Genomic DNA, 15413 nt, shown 5'->3' with positions numbered 1-15413 from the left:
TTTTAATCCAATAATGACATAGCGCCCCCATAGGTTGAAGAGGTTAAGTAACCTTCTGTCTTATGTAACCATACCAAACGTAACATATTATATACATTTGATTGTCTCGGATTTACTATGTTACGTCTAGTCTGAAACCAGGCTGTTCATGTTTTCCTTAAATAACCTTTTGTCTCTTGTAATCATACCAAATGTAATTTACAGTATACGAAATTGATTGTTCCGGATTTAAATGTACTATGTTACGTCTAGTCTATGAGACCAAGCTGCAACCGCAGGAGGCAAACAGGAACCAACCCACATTCTGCTGCTCACAGAATAATTGTGTTCAAGCCTACGTCGTCGTCACTCACTTCGAAGCCAAGGAATGTTGCTCTGGTCGCTGCATTGGGACAGAGGTGTTTTCAGTTTCCCGTTAACTCCAGAACGCGGACCGCTTTGCCTACAGTAACTGAGGGAGTTTGACATATTGGATATCTTTTTTTCGATAACCGAGAGCTGTACCAACGGCGGGCACTTTATTGAAGTCGTGTTGCTCTTCTCTTTATCAATTAGATTGCACTTTGAAATCGACCTCTCACCTACACGTTTGGGATCACGTTGAGGAATTGAAACGTAAGATTTTTGAAAACTTTCCCTTGCATTACAAGAATAGAATAGAATGCTCGACACAATGTCTGTTTGCTTCGAAATTAAGCGCCTATGGTGCTGAGATGAAAGGAAATAGGAAATATCTATGAACACACGGACATCTATGCCTGAGAGGTAATTATTTTTTATATTTAGCAACTTTTGATATGAGAACAAACACTGCAGACTGCCATTACATTCTAAAAATAGCCTTGATTGCCTTGGGTTATTATTAGTAGGCTAAGGTTTAGCAGGTCTGAATTTTAAAGCTCATATGCAGTATTGTAATTATGTAGGAAGCTATTATAATTATTACCTATGTAAATAATTACATGTATGTATTGTTAAAATGAATCACCCGTTGAAATTAAGGGCACATTAACAAAGTCAAGAGATGCCACTTGCATTATTTAATAGCACTGTAATAAGTCTTAGCCCAAATTATAAAGATGTTTTGCAAATGTGAGGTCCATAGTTTATGATCCCTTAACCTTCATGTATCCAGTGACAGTATAGTTGTTTTTCCTGTCTGTACCTCAAATCCAACTCTCTCTCCCCCTCACTCGGTCTCTCTCTATGTCTCTCTCTATGTCTCTCTCTCTCTCTCACCAGGGGTCATCATACAGAGAAGAGGCTGGACGATTAACACCGCTGGTGCTAGCCTGGGAATTATTCATCAACAGAGCTGCTGATAAAAAGCAAACAACTTCTGTGGGATAAAAAAACAAACATTTTTTGGGGGTCATCGTTGTTGCTGGTCACTGAGATACTGAGATATGGGTTCTAGCCTGACATGTGCGGGCGTGGTGTGGGCTCTGCTCTCCTTCCTGTGTGCGGCGGCCTCCTGTGTGGGTTTCTTTATGCCATACTGGCTCCTAGGGTCCCAGATGGGTAAACCGGTCTCTTTCGGGACCTTCCGGCGGTGCTCGTACCCGGTGCGTGATGAGGTTCACCAGGCCACGGTGATGCTGGAGCAGTGTGGGCGTTACGCCTCGTTTCAGGGTATCCCCAGTTTGGAGTGGAGGATCTGTACGGTGGTGACAGGGGTGGGCTGTGGCCTGCTGCTCCTGGTGTCCCTCACGGCCCTGATGGGCTGCTGTGTGTCTGACCTCATCTCCAGGACCATTGGACGGGTGGCCGGGGGCATCCAGTTTGTAGGGGGTAAGTTAAAATCATTAAGCACTGTTAAGATTGGATGGGTGGAAGGATGGATGGGTGGAAGAAAGGATGGATACAATAATGAGTAGACTGACTCCTCCACCAATGGATGTAGAATGTTATCGTTGAATGATTTAATAGAATGAAGCTGGGCTGAACGACGACTCCACAGCGTTATTTTTGGTTTCTCCGTTTGTCTTATTTTTCGGACCTTGGGGGTCTGAAGAGAGAGACATGAGGTTGTGATGGCGGGGGCTTCCTGATCCAGATGCAACACACTCAACATGTGGTGTGTGTCCTCTAAGAAAAATGCCTCTATAAGAGGAAAGGCCTCTGTAGTAAATCAGAGCATACTGCTTATCTTCCCCCTCATGCACTCATCCCCCTCTCCTCCATCTGTATAAAGACTTTGATCACTATTTTCATTCAGCCAGTGTGGGGGACTGGGGTTGATTTAGTGTGACCATTTCATGCTTGCATATCAGGGCCTCGGAGTCCTCGCTCTGTCTCTCTCAAATTCTGTATGCTTTAATGGCATGAATGACGAGGTCAATGTTGCCAAAGCGATACACATGAAAAGTATGAAAACAACCGGGACAACAATGAGAATATTAGCTAGAATACTAAATATAATACTAAATATACACGCATCTTCCAAGAATAATGGAAACCCCTACATGAAGTGTCTTAATAGGGTGTTGGGCCAGAACAGCAATGTGCCCTTGGCAAGTGTCTGGAACTCCATTGGAGGTATTGTTAGCAATTTATGTTATTCTTTAATAACACAGACCACAAAGCAAATCAGGGGGAGGAAAATAGGTTTATTCAAAAAGGACAAATCATGCTAGGAAGTAGATGGTCATGCTCCCCTGTCCTCAGTGATTCTCTCCAGTGATTCTCCCCAGAACAAAGGGACAGCATGTAGTTTTATAACCCAGCCCTAGCCTGTGGTTGACCAATTAGAATTCCTTGTAATAAAACTAGCCAATGGCCGAATAACAAAGTATCCTATTTCAGAAGACATATCCCTCCCATGTCTCTGACCCATTGCTCATTAATCCCCTATTACAGAAAAAAACACTATTTCCATTGATCGTTATTACTCTTTTGACTTCTAGTCCTTTTGACCTCTCGTCCTTTTGACCTCTCGTCCTTTTGACCTCTAGTCCTCTCTCTGCGTTGTGTATTTATCTTCAACATATTCTTACAGTATGTTACATCATTCTTCCACCAGAGATTCCATCATTTGGTGTTTTTTTTTTATGGTGGTGGAAAACGCTGTCCAGAATCTCCCAGAAGTGTTCAATTGGGTTGAGACAGAGAGGAAGAGGCCAAGTGAGAGGTTTTACTCCACCCTATATTTGTCCACAAAAATAAGCCCACGAAGTGAGGAATTTTTGTATGGAGGTCAATGAGAAAGTATGAGAAACAAAAAAATGTAATTGCCAATTTGCTACGTAAAGCTTATTTGATCGAATAGACATTTTGTAATGGTTAAGTTATAAAAGCATTGATATATTACTGGATGCACGTGGTGTTTCGGCGACTTTAAATAAGTCGCTCTGGATAAGAGCGTCTGCTAAATGACGTAAATGTAAATGTAAATACAATTTATCTGGGAGTTATGCCTTCTGTCATAGAGATAGAGGAATCATCATGGATATAACCAGTGGCGATTTTAGCATGTAAATCTTGGTGGGACAAAAAATGTTTTTGTGGGATGCATGCCAGTAAAGCCACTAGACAATACATTCATTGCACTATAATGGTGACAAGCGGTGCCCATAAACTGTTAGGGCCTACATAAAGCTGTCACAACACCAGAGTCCCAACAGCAGTCCCAACGGCAGCTACCACTGCTACACCTGGCTATCAGCGGAGCCTTGTCTGGCAGCAAAATAGTTTATTCAGCCTCATTTACTGCCTTTAAAAAAACATAGCTGATATGCTTACACAAATGTGGTTTCTACTGACAATCGAGGTGTACAAAATATGGCATAAGGGGACGACAAGTGGATAAGAGACATTGAGCGAGCTAAGATGGACGTAGTCAATATAACTTTGTTCAGCACTTTTGAAATGTACACCAACAGAATTCAGAACATGGGCTGTTCTTAGTGTTCTCCCTGTACACCAAGTCAGAACCGTAGGATAAATAAAGGGGGCATATAAACAGACAATGAAAGCTCTTACAATGTTCGATGATTACATTTCTCAAAAACAGTCTATAGGCTACATGGTGGTCCTTCGTGGGCAAACGTTGTCATCAAAGTCTGGTATTCTGTGAAGGTATGGTGCTTTCAAGACAACTGGGAACTCGGGGGTAGAATCATGATGATGCCAGTGATCTTCAGGTCGTAGACCTAGAAAGGGGCCCGAGTTCTGAATTTACAATTCTCATTTGAATTAAAGTTTTCCCAAGTGCCCAGTTGTCTTGAACTGAAGTCAGATTTTGAAGTTCTGAGTGAATTTGTTGTTTTGGGAGCTGCACAAATCATGCTTCATTGACAGCTCAATGTTTATAATTTTAAACTAGGAAAAGAGACCCTTTAATGTTAGACTTGTAACCACACTGCCAATCCACTGAATAGCAGGCTAGTGATTGCTTTGCAAGACACTGATTCCTTCCAAAACCACTCATTGTTGAATTTGCGATTTCCAACTTGTTGTTTATGTCCAATGGCCGATGAGCACCGATACTTTTTATTTATAATTTCTTCATTATTTCTCTTCATATGACAAGGATCAAAAATAATTTGCCAGAAGATTGTCGACTTGATTCATGATGATAACTTCTTGCTAAGATATTGAAGTATGATATTGACATGATCAGTCCAATCAAAGCCACTAGCTATAATGTGATTTGACTTCATTTTATCTGTGGCCAATGACATTGTGCCTTCTTGGATGGGAACTTCTAATGTAGATCTACCCTTAGACTTGGCGGTGATGTACTGTCCCCATGAGTGACAGAACAGTGAGCCAATCACGCCGCAACGCTCTGTATTTTCTGCTGGCTTGCATCACCACCACCACAGAAAGCATTGAGATAGGCTGCCTTACTCAAGAAAACAAAAAAGAGACCATGTTTGTACGTGGCTTTATTAACTCAATGATATATATATATTTTTCTACATTGTTTGCAAACTGATATGTGACACATATTAATGCCAAAATATCATGCAATACTGGGAAAGCCCCCCCAAAGAAATGTGGGCCACCTGCCCTGAATGACGGGTCACCACTGGATATAACCCATTTTACCACACATATTGCCATTGAGGGCTTCCACCATTTCTTAAAGTTGTCAACTGGGTGGGGATTCCTATGAGTTGGTAGCAATCAGCCAATGAAGAAGAAAATGGACTAGGCCTCAATGGTGCTGCCCCATGCTGTCACAGACACTATTGTGGCACAGATACAAACATGGCCTGTTGTTCACTCACGTATCTGTCCTTTCATTGGCTAGAATGGTCTCACCTGATCTCTCCTGCCTGCCTGTCTGCCTTCTATCTTTGAGGACATCTATTTCCATTGTTAGAGATGTCTTGTCAATATAATAGACACTGTTTGGTTGAGATCTGGTGACTGAGATGGCCATGGCATATGGTTTACATCGTTGTCATGCTCATCAAACAATTTGTGACAACTCATGCCCTGTGGATGGGACATTGTCATCCCATGGAGGCATAGCCATGGTGTTCAAAAGTACTGTAATTTCTAAACAGTTGACCCAATATGGATGGAAATGCCCTCAGATTAAAGCTGACAGTTTATCCTCCTAGTCATTGTATCATCTCAAATCCAAAGTGCTGGAGTACAGATCCAAAACAACAACAAATGTGTTACTGTCTAAATATTTTTGGACCTCACCGAGTACGGTTACATGTACACAATAATACAGTTATTGTGGATAGTGAGATTAGTGTAATAGTTTGTTTAAAACGTTTACATGCTTTGCAAGAACAACAATTTCCCAAATAATCCAATTTACATGGACACATCTGAAATCAGGCTACCTGATGGGACTGAAATAAATGTGGAAAATCACCATTCAAAATAAACGTTCTACCAAAGTAACCATGTTATTTTTGCAAAGCCTATTTGATTCTGAGTTCGGACATATAACATTTGTTTGCGTGAACTATTTCTAAGATGTTTTTCTGAACTCACTTCACTCGTGCAAAAGAGGGAGGCTTGCCCCACTGGTGCAGGTACATGTACAGATCAAATAAACTTCTTGAACTCTGATTAAGCTGTTTACATGTCCTAATAATTTGTAAATTTGTTCAGAAAACCAGGTGTTTTAATTGGCGTATGCTAACCTAGATTTTTACCTTACACCAATCAAGATAGTCACGTAAACGCTTTACTCTGCTTATTGCCATACTCGGCTTACTGCCACAATCAGTTTAATACTGAATTATTAGTGTGCATGTAAACATAATGTATCTCTCCCCTCTCTCAGGAGGCCACTGGCCATTTCATGCACGATAAATATCTCCCGACATTTTGCTCTCTGAGAACACAGCATCCGCCTCATTATTCATTAATGAAAGAGGAGGGAGACTGTTTATCCTACTCAATTCTCCTCTAAATTCTGTTCTATGGTCCATGCAGTGGTTCTTACATGCTCAGAAATACACTTCCATTAGGTAATGGCTATAATGCCAGCAGTGGGGATTCTTAGAGATCCTCACTTATGAAATTATACAATACTTTATCTGAATTTTCATGGAAATTCACTTGTTAAGTAACTAACGATTTTCTGTTTATTCAGTTCATATCAACAAAGTACTGAGTAATGGGTCTTAATACTTATGTAAATGTAATTTTTCAGTTTAATTTTCAATAAATGTGCAAACATTTCTTCATCTGTTTTTTGGGGATTGTGTGGGGGAAAAATACATTTAATCAATTTTAGAATAAGGTTGTAACGTAACAAGCGAGGAGCGGAGCGATTCCATTATGACTGGAGCATGGAGCGAGATTCCCAAAGGCTGGAGCATAGGCCTTCTCGTTCGCTACAATTTCGCTTCTGACCTGCTCTCCAGGCACCATCTCACGAGCCTGAAGCCACAGACTGGCCAAAACTTTCTAAATATAAATGTATAAAAATCATTTCAAAAGCATTGTCATTTAAAAAAAATGTATTTCATTCAGTATTTCAAGTAAATCACAGCCTATATGTGATATGTATAGACTATAATGATTTGATACAACAAAATGTTTAAATGCTGTGTGCTACCAGCCTATTGTGTCGCACTCGCAAATGCTTCACAATGTATTTCTATGTAGGGTACAGCCTTGAAATAATATAGCCTATATAATGAATTTGTTCCTTCTTGGGAAGTAAAGTGGAAAGCTGCATTGTTGTCATCAACATATTGTTGCATCTGCTGCATTCCTGCAGACTAAAGAGTGAACGGTCGGCAAACAACTGCGCTCATTGAGTGACAGGGGCCGGGGCTTGGTGAGAGAAGGAGAGAGCCGATGCAAGTAGCACAGTAAATTATAAAAACAGAGTGGTGTATCACTTTAAAACCTCTACATGATCAGTGGGTCCCCCACGGGACAGTTGCGCTAACATAGGCTAATGCAATTAGCATGAGATTGTGAGTAACAAGAACCTTTCCCAGGACATAGACATCTGATATCGACAGAAAGCTTAACCACCAACTCACCATCCTGAGACTCAAACAACCTCCTGAAGCCTCAAACAACTTTCTAAAGACTGTTGACATCTGCTGGAAGCATTGGGAATTGCAATCTGGCCCCATAGACACAGCATATTGAATAAACTGCCTACTACTCTGTCCCAGATGCTAATATAGGCATATTATTAGTAGTATTGGATAGAAAACACTCTGAAGTTTCTAAAACTGTTTGAATGATGTCTGTGAGTATAACAGAAATCAAATGGCAGGTGAAAACCTGAGACAAATCCAACCAGGATGTGGGGAATCTGAGGTTTGTAGTTTCATTTAAGTGATTGCCTATCCACTTAAATGAAACTACAAACCTCAGATTTCCCACTTCCAAGCTACTCAATACAGCCCCCCTGTCACCAAGAAGTTAATTTAATAGTTATATATCTAAGATGTGCCAAATAAATTCTCTCCAGCTGAGTTTTGCTCACTGGTTAATGTTAGCTAAGTGGCTAATGTTAGCTTGGAAGATCAAGCTTCTTGCTAACAGAAGCAGAGAAAATTCCCTCCTGGATTAAGAAAGTGTTTGTTTTGTGTGTGCTGCAAACTGCGTTTTGAGATACTTTCTGGGTTGTCTGTCCTAGTAGTAAATATTTGTGTGCACTCGTTAGCATTTACCTAGCATCTGCTCTGAGGATTCCTTAGTACTTGTTAACATTTTATTAGCATTCTGGTACGTGACTTTTTTTGGAGAAAAAAAATATAAATAGCACCCCTTGTGTCCACTACCAGTAATACCGTACATCCTGGGAATGCACAGGCATGAAGGTATGGAAATCTGGATACCGTCCAACCCTAGTGTATAATGTAGCCCTGTCTGTGTGTGTGCGTACCTGTGTGTGTGTTCAACGTACAGTGCATTCGGAAAGTATTCAGGCCCCTTGACTTTTACCACATTTTGTTACATTACTGCCTTGTTCTAAAAATTTATGAAATTATTTTTTTTCACCAATCGACAAACAATACCCCATAATGACAAAACAAAAGTTGTTTAATTTTTTTATTTGCATAAGTATTTAGACCCTTTGCTATGAGACTCAAAATTGAGCTCAGGTGCATCCTGTTTCCATTGATCATCCTTGAGATGTTGCTACAACTTGATTGGACAGGATTTGGAAAGACACACACATCTATTTAAGGTCCCACAGTTGACAGTGCATGTCAGAGCAAAAACCAAGCAATGAGGTTGAAGGAATTGTCCGTAGAGATCTGAGACAGCATTGTGTTGAGGCACAGATCTGGGGAAGGGTACCAAAACATTTCTGCAGCATTGAAGGTCCCCAAGAGCACAGTGACATCCATCATTCTTAAAATGGAGGAAGTTTGGAACCACCAAGACTCTTCCTAAAGCTGGCCACCCGGCCAAACTGAGCTATCGGGGGAGAATGGCCTTGGTCAGGGAGATGACCAAGAACCAGATGGTCACTCTGACAGAGCTCCAGAATTCCTATGTGGAGATGGGAGACTCGTCCAGAAGGACAACCATCTCTGCAGCACTCCACCAATCACGCCTTTATGGTAGAGTGGCCAGACCGAAGCCACTCCTCCTCCGCGGCCAAACTTACCCTAGTAAAACTGACTATCCTACCGATCCTCGACTTCGGCGATGTTATCTACAAAATAGCTTCCAATACTCTGCATCCAGTTTGCTGAGTAGTCTATCACAGTGCCATCCGTTTTGTTACCAAATCACCTTATACCACCCACCACTGTGACCTGTATGCTCTCGTCGGCTGGCCCTCGCTACATATTCGTCGCCAGACCCGCTGGCTCCAGGTCATCTATAAGTCTATGCTAGGTAAAACTCCACCCTATCTCAGTTCACTGGTCACGATAACAACACCCACCCATAGCACACGTTCCAGCAGGTATATCTCACTGATCATCCCCAAAGCCAACACCTCATTTGGCCGCCTTTCCTTCCAGTTCTCTGCTGCCAGTGACTTGAACGAATTGCAAAAATCGCTGAAGTTGGAGACTTTTATTTCCCTCACCAACTTTAAACATCAACTATCTGAGCAGCTATCCGATGGATGCAGCTGTACATAGTCCATCTGTAAATAGCCCACCCAATCTACCTACCTCATCCCCATACTGTTTTTATTTGATTTACTTTTCTGCTCTTTTGCACACCAGTATCTCTACTTGCACATCATCATCTGCTCATGTATCACTCGTGTTAATCTGCTAAATTGTAATTATTCACTTATATTTATTGCCTACCTCCTCATGCCTTTTGCACACACTGTATATAGACTTTATTTTTTCTACTGTGTCATTGACTCGTTTATTGTGTTATTGGCTTGTTTATTGTTTACTCCATGTGTAACTCTGTGTTGTTGTCTGTGTCACACTGCTTTGCCAGGTCGCAGTTGCAAATGAGAACGTGTTCTCAACTAGCCCACCTGGTTAAATAAAGGTAAAATAAAAAATTTTAAACCGCTCACTTTGAGTTTGCCAAAAGGCACCTAAAGACTCACAGGCCATAAGAAACAAAATTCTATGGTCTGATGAAACCAAGATTGAACTCTTTGGCTTGAATGCCAAGCATCACATCTGGAGAAAACCCGTCACCATCCCTATGGTGAAGCATGGTGGCAGCATCATGCTGTGGGGATGTTTTGTAGTGGCAGGGACTGGGAGACTCGTCAGGATCGAGGGAAAGATGAATGGAGCAAAGTACAGAGAGATCCTTGATGAAAACCTGCTCCAGAGCATTCAGAACCAGAGACTGGGGCGAAGGTTCACCTTCCAACAGTACAAAAACCCCAAGCACACAGCCAAGACAATGCAGGACTGGCTTTGGGACAAGTCTCTGAATGTCCTTGAGTTGCCCAGCCGGAGCCCGGACTTTAACCCGATTGAACATCTCTGGAGAGGCCTGAAAATAGCTCACCATTCTACCTGACAGAGCTGGAAGAGGATCTGCAGAGAAGATTGTGAGAAACTCCCCAAATATAGGTGTGCGAAGCTTGTAGCATCATACCCAAGAAGATTCAAGGCTGTATTGCTGCCAAAGGTGCTTCAACAAAGTACTGAGTACGGATCTGAATACTTATGTCAATGTGACATTAAAAAAAAAAACAGTTTTTGCTTTGTCATTATGGGGTATTGTGTGTGGATTGATGAGGGAACAAATCTATTTAATCCATTTTAGAATAAGGCTGTAACGTAACAAAATGTGGAAAAAGTAAAGGGATCTGAATACTTTCCGTATGCATGTGTGTCATGGTGTCAGTGTCCTTTCCATTCTTGTGGGTTTTGGAGAGCTTGTCAGGGGCCTCTGAGTCTGCCTACGGAATGTTTGTAATGCCTTGGAATTCACATAGAATGTCAGAGTGCAGGACATTCTAAACCCTCCCCGCCACCCCCACCATCTCACCACTCCAGAAAATAAAGCCACCTACAGCTGCCACTTTCCATGGCCACATAATAGGTTATGCTGCCTTGCTATGTGGCTGTGAGGGCAGGCAATGCTCCAGTGCTTAGGGTGGGCTTCTATATACTGTTTTGGTTGGCTGCTGCTTGCAACTGCTCTCATTTTCACTATCAGACATTAGATCTTGTCAATTCATTTATGTATGCAGGGAAAGCTGATATCTATGGGTACACTCACAATACCGCATCCGCAAATGATTTAGCTTTGCAGTTTTTAGCAATCAGTTGGCAAGAAGAAACGGATCTGTTGTGCTGATATGATCTTTCATTATAGGTTTTTATATCCTTGACATGTTTTTCACTTTGAGTGTTTCCCTGCCTCATTCTGGTTCTGTTTAATCTGAACATATTCCCCAGACAACATCTTGCGTTTGCTAATACCGTCATTCCTGGGCTGAATTGCTGTAGCAGCAGGCAGACTCTGTGAAAGTCTGAAGATATAATCACTACACAAACACCCAAGGTTTAAGACAGATTCCAATCCACCCTTTTATCAACAGTCTTTATAGGAATACATCAGCAATGAGGCCAACTTGTAGCAATCATGGAAATGTGAGATTCAGAGATATTTTTTAAATATTGCATCATCACCCTTTGCTTAAATTCCAGTTACTTGCCGGTTTAATTATACAAACATCACCAATTGGGACGTTTAGAACCATCTTAACAAGTAAAAGTCACTGTAAAAGGGTTCAGTACAGAGAGCATGGCAAATGTATTGGAACCAGTCTGTTTAGTCCAGGGGCACAGTAGGGCTACTGACACGGCTGGATTCAGCCCAGAGGGAGATCTTTGAAGGCTACACAGTCTCCTTTGTTCTCCAGCCTCACGGACGTGCCAGTGGCATTATGCCTCCTCTCACCAACCACCTTCTATGGAAAATCTATTGGCTTTCATTATATTATAGCCTGCAAATAGACAACTTTACTTCAGTTGATCCCTTTCTCTCTACAGCTGTCAAGGTTAGTCTCAGACAAGGAGGTAAGTCTCAGACATGGTTCAGAATCCTAACCCCATACGCACTCAGGCAAGTGAACCGGACAAACACTCACACACACCACAGTACAGTCATTTAGACATCCAATCCAATATGGAGTAAATCACTGCCTCTCAGGCAGGTTGTTAAATATGCAGAGTGGTTGCGTTGCATAATTAACAGCTGTAAATTGCCTTGTGACCAACTTTCTCATTTCCCCTCATGACTGTCTGTCAACACTGCTGCTGCACACACTGTCCTGCTTTCAGAAGCCAATCACAGTAGATGTTTTATTCTCCTTGGTAATAACAGTTTGGTTGGTGACTGTCTGAAGTTCTTTACTCTGCGGTCAGTGTTGTGTAGGGGTTCTAGAAGGCTAAATGGAATGGTGCTGGGTTGGTTGACTGCTATTCTCTTACCCTGTGGTCAGGGACAGAGTAGGGGTGCACATACACACATACAAATCTAAATTGCACCTGGGCTGGAATATTACATTATGGCCTTTCTCTTGCATTTCTTTTTTTTTATTGCATTTCAAAATAAAGTTTTTTTTTCTTCTTTGTATTGTATTATCTTTTACCAGATCTATTATGTTCTCTTACATTTCTTTCACATTTTTACAAACTGCAAAGTGTTTCCTTTCAAATGGTACCAAGAATATCCTTGTTTCAGGGCCTGAGCTACAGGCAGTTAGATTTGGGTATGTCATTTTAGGCGAAAATTGAAAAATAGGGGTGGATTCTTAAGAGTCATCCGCATCCATAGGTTCGGTTTGCACCTAGCAGAACTTGGCTAGGTGAAGCGACTGTATGTGCTCGCATACTCCCTAAAGACCTTTGCTTGAAAAACTTAAAAAACTGCAATATTGCTGCTGTTTATCTCTCTTGAGCCACCGTGCAACAACATAGCCAGTAATGCTTCCTCAAAATAATTTGAATTTATCTAAGATAAATCAAGAGATTTGTAATAATAATCCTGGTTTAGGAAGACCACCAAAAACTCTGAAATTTTAATCCCAAACTATTTTCAGACAAGATAGAACTGCCAAAGGGGGCGGCGTTGCAATCTACTGCAAAGATAGCCTGCAGAGTTCTGTCCTACTATCCAGGTCTGTACCCAAACAATTTGAACTTCTACTTTTAAAAATCCACCTCTCTAAAAACAAGTCTCTCACCGTTGCCGCCTGCTATAGACCACCCTCTACCCCCAGCTGTGCTCTGGACACCATATGTGAACTGATTGCCCCCCATCTATCTTCAGAGCTCGTGCTGCTAGGCGACCTAAACTGGAACATGCTTAACCTGTTGCGACGAGCAATCCCGTATCCGGGATCCTATTTATAGCCTCAAGCTCATTACCATAACGCAACGTTAACTATTCATGAAAATCGCAAATGAAATTAAATAAATATATTTGCTCTCAAGCTTAGCCTTCAACACTGTCATCTCAGATTTTCAAAATATGCTTTTGAACCATAGCTAAACAAGCATTTGTGTAAGAGTATTGATAGCCTAGCATAGCATTAAGCCTAGAATTCAGCATGCAACATTTTCACAAAAACAAGAAAGCATTCAAATAAAATAATTTACCTTTGAAGAACTTCAGATGTTTTCAATGAGGAGACTCTCAGTTAGATAGCAAATGTTCAGTTTTTCCAAAAATATTATTTGTGTAGGACAAATCGCTCCGTTTTGTTCATCACGTTTGGGTAAGAAAAAAACAGAAAATAAAGTCATTACAACGCAAACTTTTTTCCAAATTAACTCCATAATATCGACAGAAACATGGCAAACGTTGTTTAGAATCAATCCTCAAGTTGTTTTTCACATATCTATCGATGATAAATCATTCGTGGCAGTTTGGTTTCTCCTCTGAAGAAAATGGAACACGCATGGACCTGGAGATTACGCAATAATTTCGACGGAGGACACCGGGCGGACACCTGGTAAATGTAGTCTCTTATGGTCAATCTTCCAATGATATGCCTACAAATACGTCACAATGCTGCAGACACCTTGGGGAAACGACAGAAAGTGCAGGCTCATTCCTGGCGCTTTCACAGCCATATAAGGAGACATTGGAACACAGGGCATTCAAAATCTGGACCATTTCCTGTATGAAATTTCATCTTAGTTTTGCCTGTAGCATTAGTTCTGGGGCACTCACAGATAATATCTTTGCAGTTTTGGAAACCTCAGAGTTTTTTCTTTCCAAAGCTGTCAATTACATGCATAGTCGAGCATCTTTTCGTGACAAAATATCTTGTTTAAAACGGGAACGTTTTTTATCCCAAAATTAAAAGTGCGCCCCCTATCTCGAAGAAGTTAACACCCCAGCCATCCTACAATCTAAGCTTGATGCCCTCAATCTCACACAAATTATCAATGAACCTACCAGGTACCTCCCCAAAGCCTTAAACACGGGCACCCTCATAGATATCACCCTAACCAACTTGCCCTCTAAATACACCTCTGCTGTCTTCAACCAAGATCTCAGCGATCACTGCCTCATTGCCTGCATCCGTAATAGGTCAGCGGTCAAACGACCTCCACTCATCACTGTCAAACGCTCCCTAAAACACTTCAGCGAGCAGGCCTTTCTAAACGACCTGGGTATCCTGGAAGGATATTGATCTCATCCCGTCAGTAGAGGATGCCTGGATATTTTTTTAAAATGCCTTCCTAACCATCTTAAATAAACATGCCCCATTCAAGAAATTTAGAACCAGCAACAGATATAGCCCTTGGTTCTCCCCAGACCTGACTGCCCTTAACCAACACAAAAGCATTCTATGGCGTTCTGCATTAGCATCGAACAGCCCCCGTGATATGCAGCTGTTCAGGGAAGCTAGAAACCATTATACACAGGCAGTTAGAAGAGCCAAGGCTAGCTTTTTCAAGCAGAAATGTGCTTCCTGCAACACTAACTCAAAAAAGTTCTGGGACACTGTAAAGCCCATGGAGAATAAGAACACCTCCTCCCAGCTGCCCACTGCACTGAAGATAGGAAACACTGTCACCACTGATAAATCCACTATAATTGAGAATTTCAATAAGCATTTTTCTACGGCTGGCCATGCTTTCCACCTGGCTACTCCTACCCCGGTCAACAGCACTGTACCCCCCACAGCAACTCGCCCAAGCCTTCCCCATTTCTCCTTCTCCCAAATCCATTCAGCTGATGTTCTAAAAGAGCTGCAAAATCTGGACGGGCGAGACAATCTGGACCCTTTCTTTCTAAAATGATCTGTCGAAATTGTTGCCACCCCTATTTCTAGCCTTTTCAACCTCTCTTTCTGAGGTTCCCAAAGATTGGAAAGCAGCTGCGGTCATCCCCCTCTTCAAAGGGGGGCACTCTTGACCCAAACTGCTAAAGACCTATATCTATCCTACCATGCCTTTCTAAGGTCTTCGAAAGCCAAGTCAACAAACAGATTACCGACCATTTTGAATCTCACCATACCTTCTCTGCTATGCAATCTGGTTTCAGAGCTGGTCATGGGT

At 41.7% G+C, this 15413-nt stretch overlaps 1 protein-coding gene across 2 annotated transcripts in view; it reads left to right on the top strand.

Moving 5' to 3' along the window:
- Nucleotides 1-312: 312 nt before the first annotated feature.
- Nucleotides 313-15413, top strand: part of LOC115135413 (LHFPL tetraspan subfamily member 6 protein) — a 61295-nt gene continuing 46194 nt past the window's right edge. The window contains exons 1-2 of one of the 2 annotated variants that reach the window (XM_029670091.2): nucleotides 313-615; nucleotides 1243-1791. In XM_029670091.2, the coding sequence (XP_029525951.1) occupies nucleotides 1407-1791 (385 nt within the window). In that variant the 5' untranslated portion in view covers nucleotides 313-615; nucleotides 1243-1406. Of the gene's footprint in view, nucleotides 766-1242; nucleotides 1792-15413 lie in introns of both variants that reach the window. The other variant, XM_029670090.2, reaches the window with a different exon arrangement.

This window comes from Oncorhynchus nerka, linkage group LG10 (genome assembly GCF_034236695.1).
Source record: "Oncorhynchus nerka isolate Pitt River linkage group LG10, Oner_Uvic_2.0, whole genome shotgun sequence".
Taxonomy (NCBI): Eukaryota; Metazoa; Chordata; class Actinopteri; order Salmoniformes; family Salmonidae; genus Oncorhynchus; species Oncorhynchus nerka.
Note: the sequence above shows the minus strand (reverse complement) of the source record. Positions and strands in the feature narration are given on the sequence as shown.